Source organism: Molossus molossus, unplaced genomic scaffold (genome assembly GCF_014108415.1).
Source record: "Molossus molossus isolate mMolMol1 unplaced genomic scaffold, mMolMol1.p scaffold_m16_p_18, whole genome shotgun sequence".
NCBI lineage: Eukaryota > Metazoa > Chordata > Mammalia > Chiroptera > Molossidae > Molossus > Molossus molossus.
This window is the reverse complement of record NW_023425353.1, coordinates 32,100,573-32,126,583: the sequence shown is the minus strand read 5'-3', so window position 1 is coordinate 32,126,583 and position 26,011 is coordinate 32,100,573. Positions and strand designations below refer to the sequence as shown.

At 38.2% G+C, this 26,011-nt stretch overlaps 1 protein-coding gene and 1 pseudogene across 5 annotated transcripts in view; both read right to left on the bottom strand.

The window, feature by feature from the left end:
- The window catches only part of PIK3CB (phosphatidylinositol-4,5-bisphosphate 3-kinase catalytic subunit beta), a 185,367-nt gene that overhangs the window by 104,720 nt on the left and 54,636 nt on the right, over nucleotides 1-26,011 (bottom strand). For 4 of the 5 annotated variants that reach the window (XM_036266197.1, XM_036266199.1, XM_036266200.1 and 1 more), the window contains exon 3: nucleotides 2,472-2,658. In XM_036266197.1, the coding sequence (XP_036122090.1) occupies nucleotides 2,472-2,642 (171 nt within the window). In that variant the 5' untranslated portion in view covers nucleotides 2,643-2,658. The remainder of the gene's footprint in view (nucleotides 1-2,471; nucleotides 2,659-26,011) is intronic. The other variant, XM_036266201.1, reaches the window with a different exon arrangement.
- LOC118633551 lies at nucleotides 14,516-25,468 on the bottom strand (annotated as a pseudogene).

Below are 26,011 nucleotides of genomic sequence, written 5' to 3'. Positions count from 1 at the left end.
GCCCAGGCTGTGAGCCTGATCCCCAGTGTGGGGCATGCAGGAGGCAGTCAATCGATGTTCTCTCTCATTGATGTTTCTCTCTCCCTCTCCCTTCCTCTCTAAAAATCAATAAAGAAAAATTATTTAAAAAATAATAATAATAAGTACTCTCTCCATCTGTTGCGTACTAAAAAACTATTTTTTTTTAAATCCTCACCCGAGGACATTTCTTCATTTTTTGTTCAGATTCAGTAGGAGGGAGAAAGATGAAGAGAGAGAGAAAAACATCGATGTGAAAGGGACACATCGAGTGGCTGCCACCTGCACGACCAACCAGGGCTGGGGACAAACTGCAACAGAGGTACGTGCCCTTAGCAGGAACCGAATCTGGGTCTCTCTGGACTGCAGGTTGATGCTCTAAACGCTGAGCCAAACCGGCCAGGGCTTTATTTTTTTTTTAGTACGTGCCTCCAGTGGCATGTACTAAACTGAACCCGGGACTCTCTGGTCTGCTGGCTGATGCTCCAACTGCTGAGCCAAACTGGCCAGGGCTAATTTTTTTGTTAAACTTCATGGATCATGCAGTTTTAGAATTCCCATGTCTCCCTGATGAAGAAGCATGGGTTAAGAATTAAAAAACTGTCTAAAGTCATGAGCTTTAAAAAGGTTTATCATAAATACTTTTTCTTTAAATATCATAAACATTGCTCTCCATATTGGGTTCAGCTATTTGAAAAACATTTAAAAGAAAGTTTAGAAAAACAATTTCATTTATGTGTCAGAGTCTTCACAAATCAATGACACTTGAAAACATAATCCAGTCCTGGCCTGTTTTGCTCAGTGGTTAGAGCATCGCCTGTGGACCAGAAAGTCCCGGGTTTGGTTCCTGCTAAGGGCACATACTTTGGTTGCGATTGTCTCCGGCCCGGCTGGGGTCGTGTGGGTGGCGGCCAGTTGATGTGTCTCTTTCACATTGATGTTTCTCTCTCTCTTCCTCCCTCTCTCCCTCCTGCTCTATCTGAAGATAAATGCAAAAATGTCCTCGAGTGAGGATAAAAAAAAAAAAGACAAATAATAATAATAATAACCCAACAAAACAGGTAAGCCTTGTTATGTAAAAGAATTCACTTCCAAATATGGACATATGTTCATTACTGAGGGCGAAAAATAAATCTAGTAAACAGCAGTAAATTTTTTCTTCCCCAAAGTCACTATAAAAGTAGTGGATTTAGAAAGGGAAAAGTGAAAGACAAGGGGGAAAAAAAAGGAAAGAAGGGATATCTAACAAAAAATCACATTTAAAAAAGCACAATAAGCCCTGGCCAGTTTGGCTCAGCAGTTAGAGCGTCGGCCTGCAGTCCAGAGAGTTCTGGGTTTGGTTCCCGCTAAGGGCATGTACCTCGGTTGCAGTTTGTCCCCAGCCCTGGTTGGGTCATGTGGGTGGCAGCCACACGATGTGTCCCTTTCACGTCGATGTTTCTCTCTCTCTCTCTTCCTCTCTCTCCCTCCCACCCTGTCTGAACAAAAAATAGAAAATTGTCCTCGGGTGAGGATAAAAATATATATATCTTTAAAACAACAACAACAAAAATGCACGATGAGGTCAAAGATCATAAGTACAAAGATTTTTTTTTTAAATCCTAACCCAAGGACATTTTTGCATTCATCTTCAGATAGAGCGGGAGGGAGAGAGAGAGAGAAACATCAATGTGAGAGGGACACATCTAGTGGCTGCCACCCACATGACACCACTCGGGGCCAGGAAGAAACTGCAACCAACGTACGTGCCCTTAGCGGAAATTGAACCCGGGGCTCCCTGGTCCGCGGGCCGACACTCCAACCGCTGAGCCAAACCAGCCAATGCATAAATACAAAGATTTTAACTCAAAACTTTCTTTGACAGTATCATATTTCTTTTAATAACCTGAACAAACATTTCAAAGTAGCTAACATAAGCCTATATTTCTTTTCTTTTCTTTTTTTTTTTTATCCTCACCCGAGGACATTTTTCCATTTTTTATTCAGATAGAGCAGGAGGGAGAGAGAGAGAGGAAGAGAGAGAGAGAAACATCGATGTGAAAGGGACACATCGAGTGGCTGCCACCCGCACGACCCAACCAGGGCCGGGGACAAACTGCAACCGAGGTACGTGCCCCTAGCGGGAACCAAATCCAGGTCTCTCTGGACCGCAGGCCGACGCTCTAACCGCTGAGCCAAACCAGCCAGTGCAAGTCTATATTTCTTAATTCAGGTATCACATTACATATTTTTTTCTTTTTTAAATAAAAGTGGGAGTAAGAATGAGGATGTTTTATATGTCCACAAAAGACAAAACAGGAATCAAAATCTTAAATGTCATGAATTAAAAGTTAAATTTCCCTCAAATGTACCATATGATTTACATTATGAACACTTTCTATAATAGAAGAACATGTTTCCCAAAGTGATACAGTAATAAGCTACATTTATATAAATTCTACCTATTATCATACCTTTTTAATAGAAGAAATGGTAGCTTCCCGAGGTACCTCCAACTGGATATAAATCCCAGTGGGCAAAAGGAAATCCACAGGTATGGAGCCATCAGATGCTATCTGTGAATCCACTGCCCAGATGTCAAGGATGTCTGCCATAGCAGGAGGCATTATGAAATTGAAGCACATTCATAACCATGGGGCCCTAGAAATCAGTAAATAAAATTTAGTGAAATAGCCAGATTTTACACTAAAATATGATGAAGACCACCAATACATTAATTAGTCCTTGTATTTCAATATAGCTAGTAATATAACAAGAGGCCAATTAAATCAAGCAAGAGTAAGCCAACAGAAATAAGTTACTTAAATATACTTTGGTTATCACTACATAAATATTATACAAACACAAAACACTAATTCAAATTCACCATAAGTATATCACATGTGAAAGATGAACAGTTAAGGATTACAGGGTCCTGAGAAAGCTAGCAACCACTCAACAAGCGATTATCTCCAGACTTTACTTGGATGATATTGGCTTCTTTGTCAGAGTTTTTCTTTGCAAACTCCAATGAAAATGGCAATCAAGAGGGCCTTCCTTCACAAATAATTTCCTATCAATTTCATGTGAGAAACAAATATCATGAATTTATTAGTCCTATGACCCACCACCTAAGTATTAAAAAGATCAAATCCCTTAACCCAGCTAGCAAAGCCCTTGGTGCTATGTTTCTGGCCTATTTTCCTTTGCTTGTCCTAGCACTCCACAGCCCAGGCCACTCTTGTGCCACAGTGACATTGTCTTCCTACTGCTACCTATGTTCATAGATAGGCTGACACTCCTGCATCAAACCCCTAACCCCCAAAACACTCCCTTCAACTGTGCCATCTAAGTCTCATCTATCATTTAAGGCCTTCCTTCAAGAAGGCACAACAATGACAGTGAGCTCTGAAGTTAAATAAACCGAAGTTCATATCTCATTTATTCGAAGTATGAAAGTGTCACATTAAAAGACACAAGAGCCAACTTAAAGCATTCTGAGCATCAAAAATAATGACTACAGCCCTGGCCGGTTTGGCTCAGCGGTTAGAGCGTCGGCCTGCGGTCCTGAGAGACCCGGGTTCGGTTCCCGCTAAGGGCATGTACCTCGGTTGCAGTTTGTCCCCAGCCCTGGTCGGTTGTGTGGGTGGCAGCCACTCAATGTGTTCCTTTCACATCGATGTTTCTCTCTCTCTCTCTCTGTTCTTCTCTCTCCCTCACACTCTACCTGAACAAAAAATGAAAAATGTCCTTAGGTGAGGATAAAAAAAATAAAATAAAATAATGACTACAGCTCTGGCTGGGGTGGCTCAGTTGGTTGGGTGTCAGCCCATACACTCTGGAAGGTTGCTGGATCAGTTCCCAATCAGGGCACATGCCCAGGTTATGGGCTCAATCCCTGGTAGGGGGTGTGCAAGAGGTCACTGACAGACGTGTTGTTCTCACATTGATGTTTCTCTCTCTCCCCCTCTCCCTTCTCCTCTCTCTAAATATCAATAAAAGGGTGTCTGGGCGGGGGGAAGTAGAAATATCTGTAACAAAAATAATAAAAGTTGAAAAAAAATAAAAATAGCCCTGGCCAGTTTGGCTCAGTGGTAGAGCATCAGCCCTTGGACCAATGAGTCGAGGGTTCAAGGGCACATACCTCGGTTGAGGTTCGTCCCAGGCCCTGGTCGGGGTCATGCAGGAGGCAACCAGTCGATGTATCTCTCTCACACAGATGTTTCTCTCTCTCTTCCTTTCTTTCCCTCTCTTTCCCTCCCACTCTATCTGAAGATAAACAGAAAAATATCCCGGGTAAGAATTTAAAAAAATTTTTAAACCAATAAAAATATTTTAAAGTAATAATGACAACACCCATTGGCTGAAACACATCAAGTATATAGAAATGTGTGACTTAATAATGACACACACAAAAATAATAAACTCTTTGAAGGCTGCTTAGATTAACAATATTTTGAAACTTAATGAAGAATGAGGAAGTAAATAAATCAAAGATTTAACCTGTTTGTTTGTACTAGTTCATAACTGATGAGATTAGGGTTTTTTTTTTTAGATAGTCTTTTATTTTATCTTTTATATGTTTTTATTAATTTTTGAGAGAGAGAGAAAGGGAGAGAGATAGAAACATTGATATGAGAGAGAACTACTGATCAGCTGCCTGGGGATTTGGTCTACAACCTGGGCATGTGCCCTGACTGAGAATCAAACCAAGACCTTTCAATCGATGGGACGAGGCTCAATCCACCAATCCACCAATCCACACGAGCCAGGCTGAGGTGTTTTTAATAACAATTTTAGCTAATAAATGCAAAAAGAATTAAAAAATCAACACATTGCAGACTCTAATGAAATAATGGATCTAGGCAAGGACCATTAATGAATGCTAAAAAAATTTACATGATAAGGTGAAAAGGATAATAAGGAACTTTACAATTAACATATCAGCCCTGGCCAGTTTGGCTCAGCGGTTGAGCATCAGCCTGTGGACCAGACAGTCCCAGGTTCGGTTCCCGCTAGGGGCATGTACCACCAAAAAAAACACAAAAAAAAAACAAACAATTAACATATCAGGTTGACCACCTAAACTCTCTGAATAATCCAGATATAACATGTCTCCTCCTGTAATACAACAGATATACTTGACTTTTTTAAAAATGTACTTAAATCTAATTAAGTCTCAGATCTGACATATCTATCAGTTTACAGAAAATAGAGGAGGAAGTTAAACAATCAAAGAAGCAATCAATAAGTAGCATTCAGAACGCTGAATCATCAATAAAACAATCAATAACAAGAAACCAAGCTAATCAATAACAAGAAGGAAAAGGATGGTGGAAGGACTGTTAAAAGAATAAAAGAGTACTTAGGAGACTAAGCCAAATCCAGTGTTGATTTGAACAAATCCTCTATAAAAAACTATCTTTCAAACAACCAAGGAAATTTAAATATGGATTATTAGATGATATTAAGGAAATATTGTTAAGTTTGTGACATATAATAATGGAATGTTTATTATGTTTCTAAAAACAGTCCTTATCCATTAGAGATACAAAATGGCAGTATATGTGGGGTAAACAACATTATGTTTGGCATTTGATTTAAAGTATTCCATTATCTCAAAAGTGAATAAACTGCTGATTTCAACAAAGGTATAAAGGTAAGTTGATGAGAAAAAAAGATAATCTTTCCATCAAATGATGCAGAAATAACTGGAAATCCACATACTAAGAAAATGAACCTCAATTCATATCTTTTTTTTTTCTTTTTTTTTTTTTAACCTCACCCGAGGACACTTTTTCATTCTTTGTTCAGATAGAGCAGGAGGGAGAGAGAGAAACATCGATGTGAAAGGGACACATCGAGTGGCTGCCACCCACACAACCAACCAGGGCTGGGGACAAACTGCAACCGAGGTACATGCCCTTAGCGGGAACCGAACCCGGGTCTCTCCAGACCGCAGGCCGACGCTCTAACCGCTGAGCCAAACCGGCCAGGGCTCAATTCATATCTTAAACCAAAAAAAAAAAAAAAAAATTAACTCAAAATGGCCCACAGCCCAAATGTAAACTCCAAAACCATACAACCTCAAGAAGAAAAAAACATAGGAGAAAATTTTGTGATCTTAAATTAAGCAAAGATTTCTTAGATATGATGCCAAAAGCACAATTCATAAATTTAAAAATCATCAAAACTGAAAACTTCTGTACTGGCCGGTTTGGCTCAGCAGTTAAGAGCGTCGGCCTGCGGTCCAGAGAGACCCGAGTTTGGTTCCCGCTAAGGGCACGTACTTCGGTTGCAGTTTGTCCCCGGCCCTGGTTGGTCATGTGGGTGGCAACCACTCGATGTGTCCCTTTCAGATCGATGTTTCTCTCTCTCCTTCCCTCCCTCCCACTCTGTCTGAACAAAAAATGAAAAAATGTCCTCGGGTGAGGATTAAAAAAAAAAAAAATCTTAAAAAAAAAAACCAAACTGAAAACTTCTGAATGAAGAAAGAAATTAAAGAAGATACAAATAAATGGAGGAGCCCTGGCCATTTTGGCCCAGCGGTAGAGCATCTGCCAGAGGACCAGTGAGTCGTGAGTTCGATTCCAGTCAAGGGCACATGCCTCAGTTGCAGTTTCTCCCTGGCCCTGGTTGGGGTAGAGCCTTGCAAGAGGCAACCAATCAATGTGCCCCTCTCCACATCAATGTTTCTCTCTCCCTCCCACTCTTGCTGAAAATAAACAGAAAAATATCCTTGGGTGACGATTAAAAAAAAAGGTAAAATAAATAAATGGAGGAACATACAGCACTCATGGATTAGGATTAATATCGTAGAAAATGTTCTTACTACCTAACGCAATATATTCAAAGCAATCCCTATTAAAATAACAATGGCATTCTTCTCAGAATTAGACCTCAACCTTAAATATTTATATGGAACCACAAAAGACCTTGAATATCCAAAGAAATCTTGAGAAAAAAACAAAGTCAAAGGTATCACACTACCATGTATCAAGTAATACTACAAATGTATAAGCAAAACAGTAAGGTACTGGCATGAAAATACATATATAGCCCTATCCAGTTTGGCTCAGAAGTTAGATCATCAGCCCTCAGACAGAAGGGTCTCGGGTTCAATTCCTGATCAAGGACACATACCTGGGTTACAAGTTTGATCACCAGACCCGGTCAAGATCATGAGGAAGGCAACCAATCCATGTGTGTGTGTGTCTCTCTCTCCCCTCCCTCCCTTCCACTCCCTCAAAAGATCAATAGGAAAATATCCTCAGGTGATGATTAAAAAACAAAATAGAAAACCAGATATATAGATCAATGAAATAGAATAGAGAACCCAGAAATAAATCTTTGCTTATATGGTCAATTAATCTGTGACAAAGGAGGCAAGGATATACAATGGGATAAAGACAGTTTCTTTGATAAGTGATACTGGAAAACTGAACAGATATGCAAAAAAATAAAATTGGATCACTTTCTTTTTTTTAATCCTCATCCAAAGACATTTTTCCATTTTTTGTTCAGAAAGAGTAGGAGGGAAAGAGAGAAACACTGACGTGAAAGGGACACATAAGAGTGGCTGCCACCCAAACAACCCAACCACGGCCAGGGACAAATGCAACCGAGGTACGTGCCCTTACCAGAAACCAAACCCGGGTGTCTCTGGACCGCAGGCCAATGCTCTAACCGCTGAACCAAACTAGCCAGGGCAAAATTGGACCGTTTTCTGAAACTACATACATACAAAACAACCTCAAAGTGAATGAAAGACTAAAATGTAAAACATGAAACCATAAAACCAGAAGTAAACTGAACATAGGCAGAAAATTATTTGAAGTCGCTCTTAGCAATATGCTTTAGGATATGTCACATCAGGCAAGGGAAACAAAAAATAAGTTAATAAATGGGACTACATCAAACTAAAAAGATTTTACACAGCAAAAACAAAAAACAAACAAAAAAAACAACACTATCAAACAAAACCAAAAGACAACCTACTGAATGGAAGAACATATTCAACAATGATAAATCCAGTAATGGTTTAATATTCAAGATATAGAAGAAACTCATACAACTTAACACCCAAAACCCAAAAGAATCCAGTTAAAAAATGGGCAGAGGAATTGAATAGACATTTTTCTAGAGGACATAAAGATGGTCAATAGACATATGAAAAAATGCTCAGCATCACCAATAATCAGGGAAATGCACATTAAAATCAAAATGAGATATCACCGCACACCTGTCAGAATGGCTATCAGCAATAAATCAACAATTAAGTGCTGGCGGGGATGTGGAGAAAAGGAAACCCTTGTACATTGTTGGAGGGATTGTAAATTAGTGCAGCCACTATGAAAAACAGTATAAAGGGTCCTCAAAAAATTAAAAATAGAGCTGCCACAGAGCTAGCAATACCTCTGGGCATTTATCTGAAGAAAATAAAAATAATTTGAAAAGATATATGGACCCCCATAGTCATATGGTCAAGATATGGAAACAACCTAAGTGTCTATCAATAGACAAATGGATAAAAAAGATATGGTACATATATACAAATGGAACAGAATATTATGCTAATAATATTCTGAATAAAATATTATTCAGAAATAAAATAATAATAATCCATGACATCTGTGACAACACAGTGGACTTGGAGGGTATTAAGTTAAATGAAATCAGAAGACAAATACCATATGATTTCACTCTATGTGGAATCTTTTTTTTTTTTTTTAATCCTCACCTGAGGACATTTTTCCATCAGACAGAATGGGAGGGAGAGAGAGAGAGAAACGTTGATGTGAAAGGGACACATTGAGTTGCTGCCACCTGCACAACCCAACCAGGGCCGGGGACAAACTGCAACCGAGCTATGTGCCCTCAGCGGGAACCATACCCAGGTCTCTCTGAACCGCAGGCCGAAGCTCTTAACCGCTGAGCCAAACTGGCCAGGGCTATATGTGGAATCTTTAAAAAAAAAAAAAGGAATAAGCAAAACAGACATATCCATAATTACAGAGAGAGAACAAGCTATGATTTCAGAAGAGGAGGGAGGTGGGGGGATGGGAATACAAAAGTAAAAGAATTTAGGTCCTGGCCAGGTAGCTCAGTTGGTTAGTGTGATCCAGATATGCCAAAGTTATAAATTCAATCCCAGATCAGGACACATATAAAAATCAACCAGTGGTCCTGGTCAGTGGGGCTCATTTGGTTGGAGCATTGTCCCATACACCAGAAGGTGGCAGGATCAGTTCCCAGTTGGGGCATGTGCAGACGTTACTGATCAATGTTTCTCTCTCTCTCTCTCTCTCTCTTTCCCCTTCCTCTAAAATCAATTTAAATTTTATTTTTTTAAATCAACCATGCTTTGCTTAAATTCAAATACCACCAGGGCAAGCCAACTCCTAAACATCAAGTATCAGGAATGAATCAAGAGTTATCAACAACAAAAGCTGAGAGGGGAAACAAAGGTAAGTATTTAAAACTGACAAGGGTCTATAAAACATTAGTCATCTGTCACAGTATTACAGTCATGATAAACCTGTACACATTCCTGATTTCTTTGGCACAGATTTTTGGAAAGAGTCTCACAACTGAAACCAAATTACCTAATGAATAACAGTAGTAATATGGGAGCATGAAACTATAAAAACAAAAAACTCTGAGATCTCACCCTTACCAGACAACTGGAGCCCAGAGTAGCAATCTTTTCAAAGAAACTGACTGGCCCGGCCGGTGTGGCTCAGTAGTTGAGCATTGACCCATGCACCAAGAGGTCACCAGTTCGATTCCTGGCCAGGGCACATGCCCAGGTTGTGGGCCAAATCCCCAGTGGGGGGCATGCAGGTGGCGGCCAATCGATGTTCTCTCTCATCGATGTTTCTATCTCTCTCCCTTTGTCCCTTCTTCTCCCTCTCAAATCAATAAAGAAGGGAAAAAAACAAAGAAACTGATTACACCTCACCACCCTACAGCATCAACTCCCCAGATACAAAATTCTGAACTTCTGGGGTATTAAGAGGAAAAAGTACTATGGTAAATTTTAGGATTTCTTCATGAAGTAGATATACCTAAAATGAATTATAAGAATGAATTCATGGGCCCCTATCTCCCTTCCTTTTGAGATTTGACATTCACACTCTCACACATACTAATTATGCATCCTTAATCTAGCCAAACTGAATCACTGATACTTGCCAGCATATTTCATAGCCTTTACTGCCTCCTACCTTAAACATATCCTTCCCACTGCCTAGGATATCCTCACCTATATATATCCTGACCAACTTTTACTTTTCTAGACTCTTGGTTGGAATCCTTCTCCAGTACTCCTCTGTGCATCCAAGCACTGGGGAATACCTGTGTCAGAGCAGGGGCACACTATATTGAAGATCATTAGTAACAGAGAGTTCCCAACCTCCTATTATTTCCAGATCTTTATTTGTAGCACTTGACACAAATTAAGCTGTCAATAAATATTTACTTATGGCTGAATGAATAAATGAATTAATGAAAAAAATTCTATTGAAGTCACTAGAACAATTATATTGGATAATTAAAAATGTGATTTAAATCATGCTTGCCCAGAAAAATGACAGAGCCTTCAATGTAGTCTTTCAATGCCTACTCCAAGAAATACTATAAGCAGCCTCCAAAAGGTGACATCTTAACGTGGAGCCAAAGTAATATTTTAGTATGCACAGATCAAATATCATACACCTTATATTTAAAACTGAGGTCCAGCTGAGTGACTCAGTAGTTGAGCATTGACCCATGCACCAAGAGATCGCCGGTTCGATTCCCAGTCAGGACACATGCCCAGGTTGTGGGCCCAATCCTCAGTGGGGGGCATGCAGGAGGTGGCCAATCGATGTTCTCTCTCATTGATGTTTCTATCTCTCTCTCCCTTTTCCTTCTCTCTCTAAAATCAATAAAGGAAGAAAAAAAAAAAAACAAATAATTTAAGTCAGATATCATTTAGTATATTCACATATGGCTTAATAAAACCTAAGTTTATATTTTATAGTAGATGCATCTTTCCATAAAAGAGTAAAATAGAAAAATATTAAGAAACACACACAATTCTGACTGCATCATCAGTTGAAGTGGATCAGGTTGTGCCTAATACCACCTTGTCTCCAATCATAAACTCCTGTCATGTGATGAGGAACATGAAATAGGTTCCACCTATAACTGAAGTATTATACTCCCACTGTGTCGCAAGAATTTCCAAAAATAATGTATTTTCAACTGTTAGACTACATACAGAACTGCTTATTCCCATAACATGGTACTTTCTATTAAATTTAGACAGACTGAGGTACTCCCATGATATCAAGAGATAACCTTTTTTTTTTTTATCCTCATCTGAGGACATTTTTGCATTTATCTTCAGATAGAGCGGGAGGGAGAGAGGGAGGAAGAGAGAGAGAGAAACATCGACGTCACAGAGACACATCATGCAACCCCAACCAAGGCGGAGGACAAACTGCAACCGAGGTACGTGCCCTTAGCAGGAACCGAACGTGGGACACTCTGGCCCGTGGGCCGACACTATAACCGCAGAGCCAAACTGGCCAGGGCAACCATTATTTTTAATACAGAAAAAAAAAAAGCATACAGAATTTCACTTCAGAAAAATTCATTAAGCTCTATATGTATGTTTTGTGTACTTTTCTGTATCTACGCTATATTCCACAATACAAATGTTTTAAACATTTAATAACTGGCAAAATAAGTTGCAAAAATCAAGCATTTTTCTCGTGCCATCTCAAAATACATCATAAAGAAAAGTTTAATCCTTTAGCTTTATAGCTAACCACGCTCTCTCCTTATTTCCTAAAGAAACATCACACGAATCTCCAAAATCAATTCCCCTATCTTCGATTTCAAGGACAAAATCCCTCACATTCAAAATGTCAACGATTTAGAAAGAGTTTAATGATTCAGCAACACTGAATGCTTGTAAAGCAATGCTGCTTAGATAAGAGACCTAGAAATGTTTTTGTCAACCAGGAATAAATGATCAAAGGGAATATCATAAGGTTATACCCAGGTACATACATTCCTACCTTGATATTTTCATATTAGTAATTTACTAATAACTGAGTTAGAGGTTGTCAGGTTTTGTAAACACTCCAGGGAGACATATAGTATATAATTACTGCTTAACATATAGGTTGTACTTGTGTGTCCCACAGGATAACTTATAGCTCTTCAGAGAGCTTCATGTACAACACTTTAAGGTTAAGTATTGAGAGTGGGGCCCTACTCGCAAGATGTGCTATGTTGTAATTAAAATAGCATGTCCTTTGTCATACCTAAAATTGATACAGTTGCTGAACAAATGAGGTAACAAACCAACTGCTCACAGATAATCTTTTGTAAACATATTTTGAAGAAAGTAAAATTATTGTTACATAATTGAAAATAAAATATATTCTGGTTCCTATTTCCCTGTGTCACCCTTCTTTTATAGGAAACACCACATACAACAGTCCAGTCAGAGTTTCAGGCTAGGAAGAAGGTGCCTTAGGAGTTCCAGACCCTTCCCATTTTAAACATACGAAAACTAAGGCCCAGAGAAATTAAGTAAATTATCTAGGATTAGACAGAGATGGCACTAGGATTAGACAGAGATGGCACCAGGACCAAAAGAAAGATTTTTCCCAAGTAATTAAATACTTTTAAGTTTTTTCCCTTATTTTTTATTTCCTTTTTGAGGAAATGTTCTTCACAGGGTTACCTACCCCAACAAGATCCTCAGTCTCGCTATCACTCTTTTATTTGAGCACCTAAGCAAATCATCAAAGGCTGAGGACAAGCATGAAACAACTATGAAAACTTTTCAAGGAAGCTATATGAGGGCACAGGAACTTCAGTAGTGACAATTAACTCAACTAAACTCTTAGACTGTAATTATAAACCCATATCCTGTCAAATGTTCACTGGCAGAAAGAGAGGAAAGTATTTAAATGTTCTCAGCTTCCCTGGCAAGTGCCAGCAGAGCCATTGGATTTTACTTCAGGTTAAATGACAAGCAGAAATCAACATAAACTTGTGTTTTGTTTTGTTTTTATCCTCACCTGAGGACATTTTCCCATTTTTTGTTCAGGTAGAGTGGGAGGGAGAGAGAGGAACAGAGAGAGAGAGAGAGAGAAACATCGATGTGAAAGGAACACATCGAGTGGCTGCCACCCGCACAACCAACCAGGGCCGGGGACAAACTGCAACCGAGGTATGCGTCCTTAGCGGGAACAGAACCCGGGTCTCTCAGGACCGCAGGCCAATGCTCTAACCGCTGAACCAAACCGGCCAGAGCCATAAACTTGTTATATAGATCATTAAGTTCAACCAAAAACTACTTTGGAAAATCATGGAAGAAATCTTAAGAGAGACTGAAAGGGATTTTTTTAAAAAGTAAGTGCAATAGTGCTTACCTAGTATTTCTTTCTTTCTGTTACCTGATATAGCTAGAAGAAAACTGCATATTCATAAAAGAACAGACATTAGCACTGGAAGAGGCCATGTACTGGTGATGAGGTACACTGCACTACATTTACTATTTTAACCTTTATGTTTCAATCAGAAACAACTTAAGTGATGGGATCTTGATTCACCTGGACTTCAGTCCTCCCTGCCTCCATTGTTCAAAGAGAGCTAATCAGCCTTAATTGTTTATTTGTTTACAGTGAAGTATGCATTATACTGAGTAATAAAAAACTGAACAGTGTAGAAATTCATTTTGTAATTCAGTTATTTGATCCAAATCATAATTCTACATAAGAAATAGCTCTAAAGTAATCCCACAAATTACTAAAGGATAACTGCTAAAACATTATAAATTTATCCTCTCAAATTGAAGGCAGCACTCTAAAATTGCCTTTAGAAAATATTTTCAAATATGCACTGATCCTTAAAATAGTTCATACCTACTAAATTGGTAATTCCAATTCTATAATTTATATATTTACAAATGATGACAGAATAATGTTCATCCACAAAGCAAAATATGCAAATGTGACCAACTTGCAAATAAACTGTCCAAACATTAAGCAATAATTAGATAAACAATGATATACCCACTTGATGGCACATTAAGCAGCCATTTAAACTGAAGCTTGTCAAATGTGTATAATACTATAGAACTGTTTATAAATGATATGAAAACAGCAAAATATAAGAGTACAAAAGTATAATTAGAAGGCTGATTATTGTAAAAAGGGAAAAAACATGTGTACAACTGAATGCATAAAAATTAAGTCTTCAAAAAATATATTAACATAGTTCAAAAGTAACTATAAATAAATATTTCCTTTTTTCAATGTTTCATTAATGAGGGAATACAGTTTACATACTTTTTTAAAGTTCTATTTTCAGGACACTTTGACTAATCCAAAGGAAAGACTCAGGTTAGAGCTAGACAATCTATTCTTCTTCTTTAGTGCCATTTTCATTTAATAAGCCAGTAGTACAGCAATCTAAAGACTGTGGCTGTGATCACAGTGGGATGTTATGGAATTGCTGTAGGACACATGATTGGCAGCTGGTACCCTCTGGCTCACTGTGCCAAGTGAGCATCTCTAACACCAGGTACTCAAGGAGACCTACAACTGGGGTGTGTAGCACAGGTATTTCTTGCCAGATGGGAGCTCTTTCAAGAAGAATCCTTTAGGAAAATGTTTATTGGCTTCTTCTTCAGGGATGGTTAGAAGGAAAATCACACTATCTCCAACATTCCAATCAACTGAGGTGCCAACCCTCTTTTGGGATGTCAGTTGGAGAGAGATAACTACTCTGAGAATCTCTTCAAAGTTCCTGCAAGTCATAGCTAGGTGGAGGACAGACAGCTTTAGTTTCTTATCAGGACCAAAAAACAAACACCAGTTGCACCTTCACAGGAATGCCCTTTCTGTCCTTCCCTGCTGGGTCCAGCATGCCCAATAGGATGGTGAGGTCCTCATGCCTATCATCAATGATAGGAAAGGTTAACTCTTCTGTGGGCTCCTCACAGTTTTAAGTATTGATATCCTTGCTCCAGGCAAGGTGGTCTTCAACACTGTCTATTGAAAGGGCAATCAACGTAATGTTTCTCTTGGCAAATGCTGGTGCCAGCTTTGCACCTCTGCCAAGCTCTGTGGTACACATGGAGGTCAAGTCCCAAGGGTGGGAGAAAAGGATGCCCCATGAATGAGAAGGTACAGCAGTTACAGCGATGGTAGGCACCAGCCAGTGGGTGGGTTCAGTAGACAATCTGTTGGGGTTTTTTTGCTAATCCTCACCCAAGGATATTTTTCCATTGATTTTTAGATAGAGTAGAAGGGAGGGAAGGAGGGAAGGAGGGAGGGAGGGACAGACAGACATGATGTAAGAGACACATTGACTGCCCTGGCCGGTTTGGCTCAGCGGTTAGAGTGACGGCCTGTGGTCCAGAGACCCAGGTTCGGTTCTGCCGAGGGCATGTACCTCGGTTGCAGTTTGTCCCCAGCCCTGATTGGGTGGTGCAGGTGGCAGCCACTCGATGTGTCCCTTTCACATCGATGTTTCTCTCTCTCTCTCTCTTCCTCCCGCTCTATCTGAACAAAAAATTTAAAAATGTCCTCAGGTGAGGATAAAAAAAAAGAGAGAGAGACATCGACTGGTCCACACGACTAATTGGACCTGCAAACCAAGTATGTCCCCTTGCCTGGAATTGAACCCAAGACTCTTCAGTCTGCAGGCCGTGCTCTAACTGCTAAGCCAAACCCACCAGGGCACAATCTATTCTTAATGTCTGTGTTCATAAGTACTTATAAACTACAGATTTATATTCTTGGTATTTAACCTAGTTATAAATAGGATACATTTATAAATGTTTTGTATGCCTCTGAAAAACAAATCTATTTACTATAATCAGATTTATTTCAATTTCCATGAATGTACAGTAATTTTTTAAAACCACCACATATATACTTAATATACTAAAATGACCTCTGTGACTATTACCTCAAGAAATTCCTTTTTTTTTTTTTTAATCTTCACCCGAGGATACTTTTTTCCATTTTATCTTCAGATGGGTGGGGGGAGGGGGACAGAAACATCAATTCAAGACAGACATATCAGGCCCAGGGACTGATCACAACCAAAGCATAATGGAACCAGTGACTCTGGTCTGCAGGCCCACACTCTACCACTGAGCCAAACAGGCCAGGGCATGAAATTCCTCTTTTTTAAAACTTGCAGTCCAGCCCTGACAGGGTACCTCAGTTGGTTGGGGCATCGTACCATACACCAAAAGGCAGGTTTGATTCCCAGTTGGGGCACATACTTAGGTTGCAGGTTCGATCCCCTATCAGGGAGCATACGGGATGCAACTGATCGATGTTTCTCTCTCATATCAGTGTTCCTTTCTCTCTCTCAAATCAGTAAGAACATATCCTCACGTAAGGATTAAAAACAAACACTTGCAGTCTATAATGCTCAAACAGCTAGTACTCATCACACTCATCACAGTAAATATCCTGAAGAGGAAAGCATATATCTAAAACTAAAATAGTACAAATTTAAATAAAATATAATTATTAGAGCTTCACCTCAATAAAAAACAAAAACAGATTATTGTCTTTGGGTCTTAAAAGATATGTAAATGTTACTTTTTTCTAACTTGGAGTAGCTAAAATAAGATATAATTTTATAAACTAGTCATTAAGTATTTAACTTTTCATTCTATCATTCCCTTTAATCTAGTATAAGGCTCACTCAATACGGACTGAACCAGATCTACAGAGATTTTATTACTCAAACATTACATAATATCTTTTTACCTACATGTTTTGTTGTATAGCTTGGATAACTTAAGTCTCTTCCGTTTCCTAACTTATGAACAAGAATGTAATAGCCAGAGTTAGTTAAGAATTAAATAAAATGGCATGTTCAGAAAAACACCCTACATAACACTTAATATATAAAAAAGCACTCAATAGTTGATGAATAATATTAATTTACAATAAGACCTGTTTCTTTCCAATGAAAGGAACAGCCATGCCTCCTCTTCATAGTATACAAAATCAGCCCTGCTTGCTTGGTGTGAAAGAAATTAGAGCAGTGTTTCTCAAAAGGTGGTCTCTAGTTAACTACCAGATGGTTTGTTTATATGCATTTCCCCAATTATAGTTTCTACAGAAATCCCACAAAAACAGTTCAGTGTTAGCAGAGCTATGCTGTTTAATTTCTCAGTTAATGTAATGCTTCCAGCCTTAGCCAATGTATCCTTCATTTATGTTACAGAGTTCACTTTTATTAAATACTTACTGTTACTATTATGATTGCATCATTCATTTTAGGATCAAGGGCTCAATATAGTTGAAAGAAACCAAAACTAGAGAGGCAAAATTCAGTTGCATTCCTTGTGGCAAAACAAATACAATTTACATAACTACTAAAAAGGCCATGATAAAGTAATGATAATGCTCAGAGAAAAAGCAAATGAGCTACTGAAATACTCCTTTACAAATTACAACACTGAGTACTGCATAACATCAATGACAAACAATGTCAGGGCAAGTCCCACTATGAATGTATATTAGTAGAAATTCTGCTTTATGAAGGCCAAACCACCTGAAGAGTTTATCATGGTTCCTGAGGGAGAAGTGTTAAAGTGACTTCTGTTTATGAATGAAAAGCCATACAATTAGAGTAAGGACTTTCATTTAGTTTATTTGTGAGCCATGATACAGGATCAGAAGTAGTGGCTATATGTAATACTCATGGAATTTAAGTTGCCAACACAACATCCATCAGTCTTTACTTGTATCCAATGCTCGGGTACATGCCCAGGTTGCTGGCTAAATCCCCAGTAGGGGGTGTGCAGGAGGCAGCAAATCAATGTTTTGCTCTCACATAAATGTTTCTCTCTCCCTCTCCTTTCTTTTATCTCTAAATATCAATAAAAATGTTTTTTAAAAAGGTTATATTGTTCCGTTTTAGTTATATTTTCCTTTAAAAAAATGATCAGCACACTCTGTATGCTAACAGAAAGTATTCAGTATTCAAATATAAGACATCCTTTTTTAAATTAATTTTTGTTATCCATTGCCTATTTTGGAGTGTTAGTGTTTTTTATTTCTAATTGGTAAGATGTCTATCTCTACTGAGGATTTTTACATGGTAAAAATTTAGGCCTTTCCAAAATAAAAAAAAATAGTCAAGAATAATTCCAGAAGCCTGGGGTCTCTCCATGATCTAAGGTTTGCAATTCAGTTTTTCACACTAAAATTCCTAGATGGTCTTCTTTCCAAATAAACTCTTAAAGATCACCCACAGCAACAAAACCTCACCAGTAGACTATAGTTCAGGAAAGATTTAGTAATGCAACGAATCTCAAAATGCATGGGAAACATCAAACATAGGGTAGGGCACTCTTCAACCCATACTTTATACACTTTTTCTTGCTCCAGTAATAATCACTGAACAAATGACAAGGTGTGAAACAAGCCATTTAAATTAGCACTGTTTAGTTAAAAAGCATTAGCCCTGGCTGGTCTGGCTCAGTAGTTAGAGCATTGGCCCGCGGACCAATGAGTCACAGGTTTGATTCTGATCACCGGCACGTAACTCAGTTGCGGTGCATCCCTGGCCCTGGTTGGGGTTGTGCAGGAAACAACCAGTCAATGTCTCTCTCTCTCTTACATCATTGTTTCTTTCTCTTTCTCTCTCGCTCCCTCCCAATCTATCTGAACAAAAATGGAAAAATATCCTCGGGTGAAGATTTAAAAAGAGGCATTAGAAAATTTGAAATAACTCTCACTCTCCCAACAACTTTATCATTTTTGTTATTTATTAATGACTTCCAACAACTTTATAATTTTTACTATTTATATGACTATGAAAATAGGAATAGAAATTTAAATATACAAGGCTGAATAAAAGTAGGTTTACAGTTGTGAATACACAAAACAGTTAATAAAGCTACTGTAATAATCATAACCTGCATGTCTTTTTCCACACAAACAACTGTAAGCCCACTTTAGCCAACCCCTATATAATCTATAACAATGATATTCCAATAGGGAGAGGGGACATTATTGGTATTATTTCTTCAGACCAAATGGGCAAATAAAAAAATTTTAATCAGCAGATTCCCAGATATAAAGAATGTTAATAATCTTCCTACAAAAATTATAAAATAAAAGTTTATATATCATCCTACTATTCCAAATTATACTGCTAGCCTCGTTAAAATACTCAATTTTATTTTATTTTCCATCACTATTTATTTGGTCTATATCCTCTACCACCCCCCCAACTCCCTCCCCGCCAAAATCACCACGCTGTTGCACAGGTCCATAAGGTCTTCCCCCTACCCTCCACACACCCTGATATACCAGAGCATTGGCCTGCTCTCTATCTACAAGTCTGTCTCTATTTTGCTTGTTAGTTCAGTTTGTTCATTAAATTCCACATATGAGTGAAATCATATGGTACTTGTCCTTCTCTGACTGCTTATTTCACTTAGCATAATATTCTCCAGGTCCATCCATGCTGTCACAAAGGGTAAAATTTTCTTTCATTTTATGGCCGAGTAGTATTCCATTGTGTAAATGTACCATAGCTGTTTTATCCACTCATTTACTGATGGACACTTGGGCTCCTTCTAAATCTTGCCTACTGTAAATAACAATGCAATGAATATAGGGGTGCATATATTCTTTTGAATTAGTGTTTCAAGTTTCTTTGGATAAATTCCCAGAAGTGGAATTGCTGGGTCATAAGGCAGTTCCATTTTTAACTCCATACTGCTTTCCACAGTGGCTCCACCATTCTGCATTCCCAACAGTGCACAAAGGTTCCTTTTTCTCCACATCCTTGCCAATACTTGTTGTTTGTTTACTGATGACAGCGACTCTGACAGGTGGGAGGTGATATCTCATTGTGGTTTTAATTTGCATTTCTCTGATAATTAGTGATGTTGAGAATCTTTTCATGTCTATTGGCCATCTGTATGTCCTCTCTGGAGAAGTGTATACTCAGGTCCTTTGTTCATTTTTTAATTGGGTTGTTGTTGTTTGGTGTTATTTTATAAGTTCTTTATACATTTTGGATATTAATCTTAACCCTTTATCAGATGTATTGGTGAATATGTTCTCCCATTTAGTGGGTTGTCTTTTCATTTGCTGTGCAACATCTTTTTAGTTTGATGTAGTCCCATTATTTATTTTCTTTTGTTTCCCTTGCCCAAGGAGATATATCAGAAAAAATATTGCTACGAGAAATATCAGAGATTTTACTGCCTGCTTTCTTCTAGGATTTTTATGGTTTCGAGTCTAACGTTTAAGGCTTTAATCCATTTTGAGTTTATTTCTGTGTGCTGTAAGAAGGTGGTCTAGTTTCTTATTTTGCATGTATTTGTCCAATTTTCCCAACATTATTTATTGAATAGACTATCTTTAGCCACTCTATGTTTTTGCCTTGTCAAATATTCACTATAAAGGTGTGGGTTTATTTCTGGGCTCTCTATTCTGTTCCACTGATGTATGTCTGTTTTTATGCCAGTACCATGCTGTTTTGATTACTATGGCATTGTAGTATACAGGGTGTCCAAAAAAAAAAAAAAAATGTATACAGGGTGTCTGTACATTCTATTACATTCTGAAAATTAAATATATTTTCATAAACATTGGCTTTACCTGGCCAGTATGGATCGGGGATTGAGCATCACCCCATGGACTGAGAGGTTCTGGTTCAATTTCCGGTCAGGGCACATGCCTAGTTTGCGGGTTTGATCCCTGGTTGGGTGTCTTATGGGAGGCAACCAATCAATGTTTCTCTCTCACATCAAAGTTTCTGTCTGTCTGTCTCTCTCCCTTCCTCTCGCTCTAAAATCAATAAAAACATATCCTCAGATGAGGATGAGAGAGAGAGAGAGAGAAAGAGAGAGAAGGCAGGCAACACTGCCAAGCATCTTCAGGATGTTCCTTCCAGATAGCAACCCCCTCCTCCTCCCTAACCTCTCACCACAACACTGATTTCTGTGGTAAGCCCTTTTTTTTTGCTTTTTAATCACTATACTTAATAGTAAAAAAGTGAAGCAAATAATTCTGATTTATTGGCTACACTTTTGCACTTATCATGCACATACATATTCCAGACAAAAGTTTCCTTGTTTGCATGACTGTTTCTGTTTCCCACTCCAGTGGCAATGAATCCAACAGACTAACCAGGGTGTTCTTTTGAATGTCAACAAATCTTAATCCCGAAACTGGTATCCAATCAATTTTGGTACTTGTTTATAACAAGTGACATTATGAAAATCAGGAGTGACTGTAAAGCAAAGGGTTCCCACATGTAAGTGCTGTGAGCATGAGTCATGAGTCAAATTGTACAAGAGTATGGTGATGCTGGTGAGTAAATAACCAACAGCCTTCACATCTAGGAACTGAACCAGTGCCAGAAAGCCATCTGGATGGCAAACAGTAACATGAGAAGAATTTTAAATAGCTTACAGCTGTAGAAAAAGCACTATTCCAGACTCTGAACCTTTTTAGTTATTTGTCTGCTATCATTTTAAAAATAAGTTTTAATATATAAAAATTAATAAAGCATCCCAAAATCCTGGCGTTTCTCCTCAATCCATTTCAGGATTACTCCTTTGCATGCTGGTTTAAGTTGGTCTATGCAAGTATTTGTCTGTTTTAAAGCTTTTACTTGGAGACCAATTTTCCTCCTAAGCTATCCAGCTATGAATGACAAATGGTTCTGTGTGTAGCTTTCATTTCCCGTTCACTACTGACATAAACTGAGAATTTAACAACAATAACAAAAAAAAGTAGGGAAAATTGTCCTTGGTGCCAATTCTCCTTTCACTGCCTATTCTCTGCAGAGGACACAATAAGTCAAGAGAGGCTGATAGTCTCATCTCAGTGCTAGGCCTTGATCAACAGAGGAAGAAAGAAAAAAATCATTAAACTTCAAGTTAATAAATATTTCTTTAGTACTCACTATTTCAGATACCGTATCACACACTTATTTGGGGAAGATAGGATTATAAAAATAAAACATGGAGCATTTGCAACCCAGAGCATTTAGGTCAGCTGAGCAAAAGACAAGTGGAGAGGTGCCACTGTTCTTTTTATTCAAATGATGCACCTTCTTAGACTGCTGGGGGAAATAAAACAGAGAATGATAGGGAAGGCTTAAATGACCACTTATAGTGTTTCCCACCTCAGCCCCCAAAGATTCTCAACCACAAGAGATGAGGATGAAATACTGGGAATTTCATGAAGAGGTTTGGAAGGTAGTGTCTAGGGATCAGGAGACATGCCCTTAAAGGAGAAGTAGCACCACAGTATCATTGCCATGAAATTTCCCCTTACTGCCTAACTGCCCCTGCTTATGACCAGTGCACAACAGAATAAGTACTGGGAGTTACATGGTTTGGAGAAGCAATTTCAACCTTTTTTTATCTCATGGCACACATAAACTAATTACTAAAATTCTGCAGCATTCCAAAGAATATATATTTTGCTGATCTGACAAAAAAAATTGGTATAATTTTTATTGATTTACAAAAAATAGATATATAGTCCGGCCAGTGTGGCTGAGTGGTTGAGCGTCAACCCATGTACCAAGAGATAGCCAGTTAGATTCCCAGGGCACATGCCCAGGCTATGGGCCAAATCCCCAGTGGGGGGCATGTAGGAGGCGGCCAATCAATGTTCTCTCTCACCAATGTTTCTATCTCTCTCTCCCTCTCCCTTCCTCTCTCTAAAAGCAATTTAAAAAAAAAGGGTATGTGTGTGTGTGTGTATAGTAATTATCTACGCTTTTTGCTCCAAAGTGACAAAAAAATCAGGTACTTATACTTGTACATAAGAGAAAAGAGGTCAGTGCTCCTGACTAAATAGTCAGGTATCCTATGTTTTAAAACTTCTTGCAGTGCCCTGGCCGATTTGGCTCAGCGGTTATAGCATCGGCCTGCAGTCCAGAGAGACCTGGGTTCGGTTCCCGCTAGGGGCGTGTCCCACGGTTGCAGTTTGTCCCCGGCCCTTCTTGGTCGTGCGGGTGGCAGCCACTCGATGTGCCCCTTTCACGCTGATGTTTCTCTCTCTCTCTCTCTCTCTCTCTCTCTCTCTCTCTCTCTCTCTCTCCCTCCCTCCCTCCCTCCCTCACACTCTATCTGAACAAAAAATGGAAAAGATATGTCCTCGGGTGAGGATTAAAAAAAAAAAAACTTCTTGCAGCATACTGGTTGAAAAATCGCTGGTTTAGAGTACAATAATTCATCACAGTTCACTATGTCTAGGTCCCCAAAATATCTGAAATCTTCATTTAAAATCTGAAATCTTCAAATAAAAAAATGACAACAGTCAACACAACAAGAGCCCTATCTTGAATTATAAATATATGTCATATAATAGACTTGCATCTTATTGATCACATCATATAATAAGGTTGTGTCTGATTGGTTAATTCTTGGTACCAGAAATCCTTACACAGAAATATAGGCACCTGATTTTTTAAAAGTCACTGTGGAGCAAAAAGGGTAGGTAATTACTATTATTATATATTTTTTTGTAAACCAATCAAAATTATAACTATTTTTGGTTAGATCAGCAAAAACTATAGTTTTTGGCGTGCCACAGAATTTTATTAATTAGTTTATGTGTGCCATGAGATTAAAAAGGGTTGAAACTCTGGTTTAGGTAGCTGCAAGGCCCTTCTCTGTCATGTTCAGTCCGCTGTTTGGTCTATGCTAGCACTGTGTTTTTCTTATCACCCTTCTCCATCCAAACAGAAAACAGAATCATGAAGAAGAGTTGGGGGGAACAACATGAATGAGAGTACTATTATTATACCAGCAGATCATTCTCTCCTATTTCAACTCAACAGCTTTCATCCTAGTTTATCACTTTGCACAATGCATTTTTTAATCCCCTGGTAGAAACAAACATTATTAACTGCTCTTTCTCTGCTCCTGACTAGTCATCTAACTAGAATTACTATATTTTTCAGAAATAAATGTAGAGGCACAAAGTATGTGAATCTGAGGCAGGTAAAGCCAAGAGTAATTTCCTAGGAAAGCGCAGAATTTTAAGATTTGAAGAAAAAAAAGAATATATCCCAAGACCTACAAAACATTAAGAATTTGAGGAATTCAAAGGAACAGTGAGAGACAGAAAACAAGGGCAGAATGGTACTGGAGAGGTTGGCTAAATCCAGATTCTGGTAGGCCATAAAAAGTGTTGCTTTCAAGCAAAAAATAAGAAGAGATTCAATAAAGAATGTTAAATAGATAAATAAAAATGTATCAAATAATATTTATAAATTACAGTGAGAAAATGAATATGTAAAGAACACAAATGGGCAAAATAATTAAACATAAATTTCACAGGAGCCAAAAAAAAATACAATAAACACACAGGGACAAAAATGTTCAACATCATTAGTCAGTCACCATGGAAATGTAAATTAAAACCACAATGCTATGATGTTTCATAGAGCATCGCTGGTGAGAGAATAAACCAATTCAACCTCTTGTGAAGAGACTAGCATCAAAAATTCCATTACTAGGTTTATATACTAGGAAAATCCTTATCCAAGGATATCACATGTACATAAATATTTAATGTGGCATTTTTTCGTAATACCCAAAACCAAACATAACCTAAATGTACATTAATAGAATGGATCAGCCCTGGCCGGTTTGGCTCAGCGGTTAGAGCATCAGCCTGTGGTCCAGAGAGACCCAGGTTTGGTTCCCACTGAGGGCATGTACCACGGTTGCAGTTTGACCCCGGCCCTAGTGGAGTTGTGTGGGTGGCAACCACTCTATGTGTTCCCTTCATGTCAATGTTTCTCTCTCTCTCTTTTCCTCTCTCTCCCTCCTACTCTATCTGAACAAAAAATGGAAAAATGTCCTCGGGTGAGGATAAAAAAAAATAGACTGGATCAGTAAATTGTAGTGAACAGTTTACAATATGGAAAATTAATCAAATATAGCTATATATATCACCATAAATGAACCTTACAATGTTAAGAGAAACAAATAAAAAAAGTATACAATATCCCATTTACTCAAGTATAAATATAAGGTTAAATATTGTTCAGAGATATTAAGGTAGATGATAAAGTTATTTAAAAAAAGCAAGAATATAAATAATCTAGCAAAGTGTATCTTTAGAAGAGGGAGGGCAATATGATAGAAGAAGGCACATAGATTGGCTTAGCTGTTACACACAAATTTTATTTTTTATTGCTCTTCAAATCTTAAATTTCAGTTCAAGTGTGCTCTTCTGTACATATGCTAAATTTCACAATTTTTAAAAATGGATTAATAGCAATAACATATGGAAAGGCCCTACAAAGCACCTGGCGTGGAGAATCCATTTGATGGGAATCCATTCCCATTTTGCTCTGCTTATGACCTCATTGTTAGTGATAATCAAACTCAAGTTTCAGATTTCTTCTGTCATCTGCCACACTGTTCTCACCTGACCATCCTCACGCCCCTACTGTTTCTCCTTATAACCTTTGCCTTTACCTCTAGATTCTAGAAGGAAAGTGACATTAACACCTAGAACAAGGAGTTGTGATCCTGCTAAACTTTATTTCTGCCACCCTTGCTGATATCTAGGTAGTGAGTTCCTGAATGACAGTGACAAGACTCTTTCATCTTCAAGGTTCTACATAGTGCCTGATACAAGTCCTTGGTAACTATCTGCTGAACAAAGAATAAATAAACACATGTATTATAGAGCTATATTACTAGTGAAAAATAAGATGAAAGTTTAAAATCAGGCTTGTGCTTACTCACATTCTCCAGCTCCCTTCACAGCCCTGACCTCCTGGTGCATGGGATGACGCTCAACTAACTGAGCCACACCAACTCGGCACTTCACAATTTTAAAGAAGCCTCTCTTGACTGCTCAGAAACAGCAGAAAGACACCTACAAAGTTCTTTAAAACTTTTATCCATAAAAATGGTGGATTTGTATGGCTATATGTAATAATCTCCATTCACTAATAATTCTTTAATACTTTG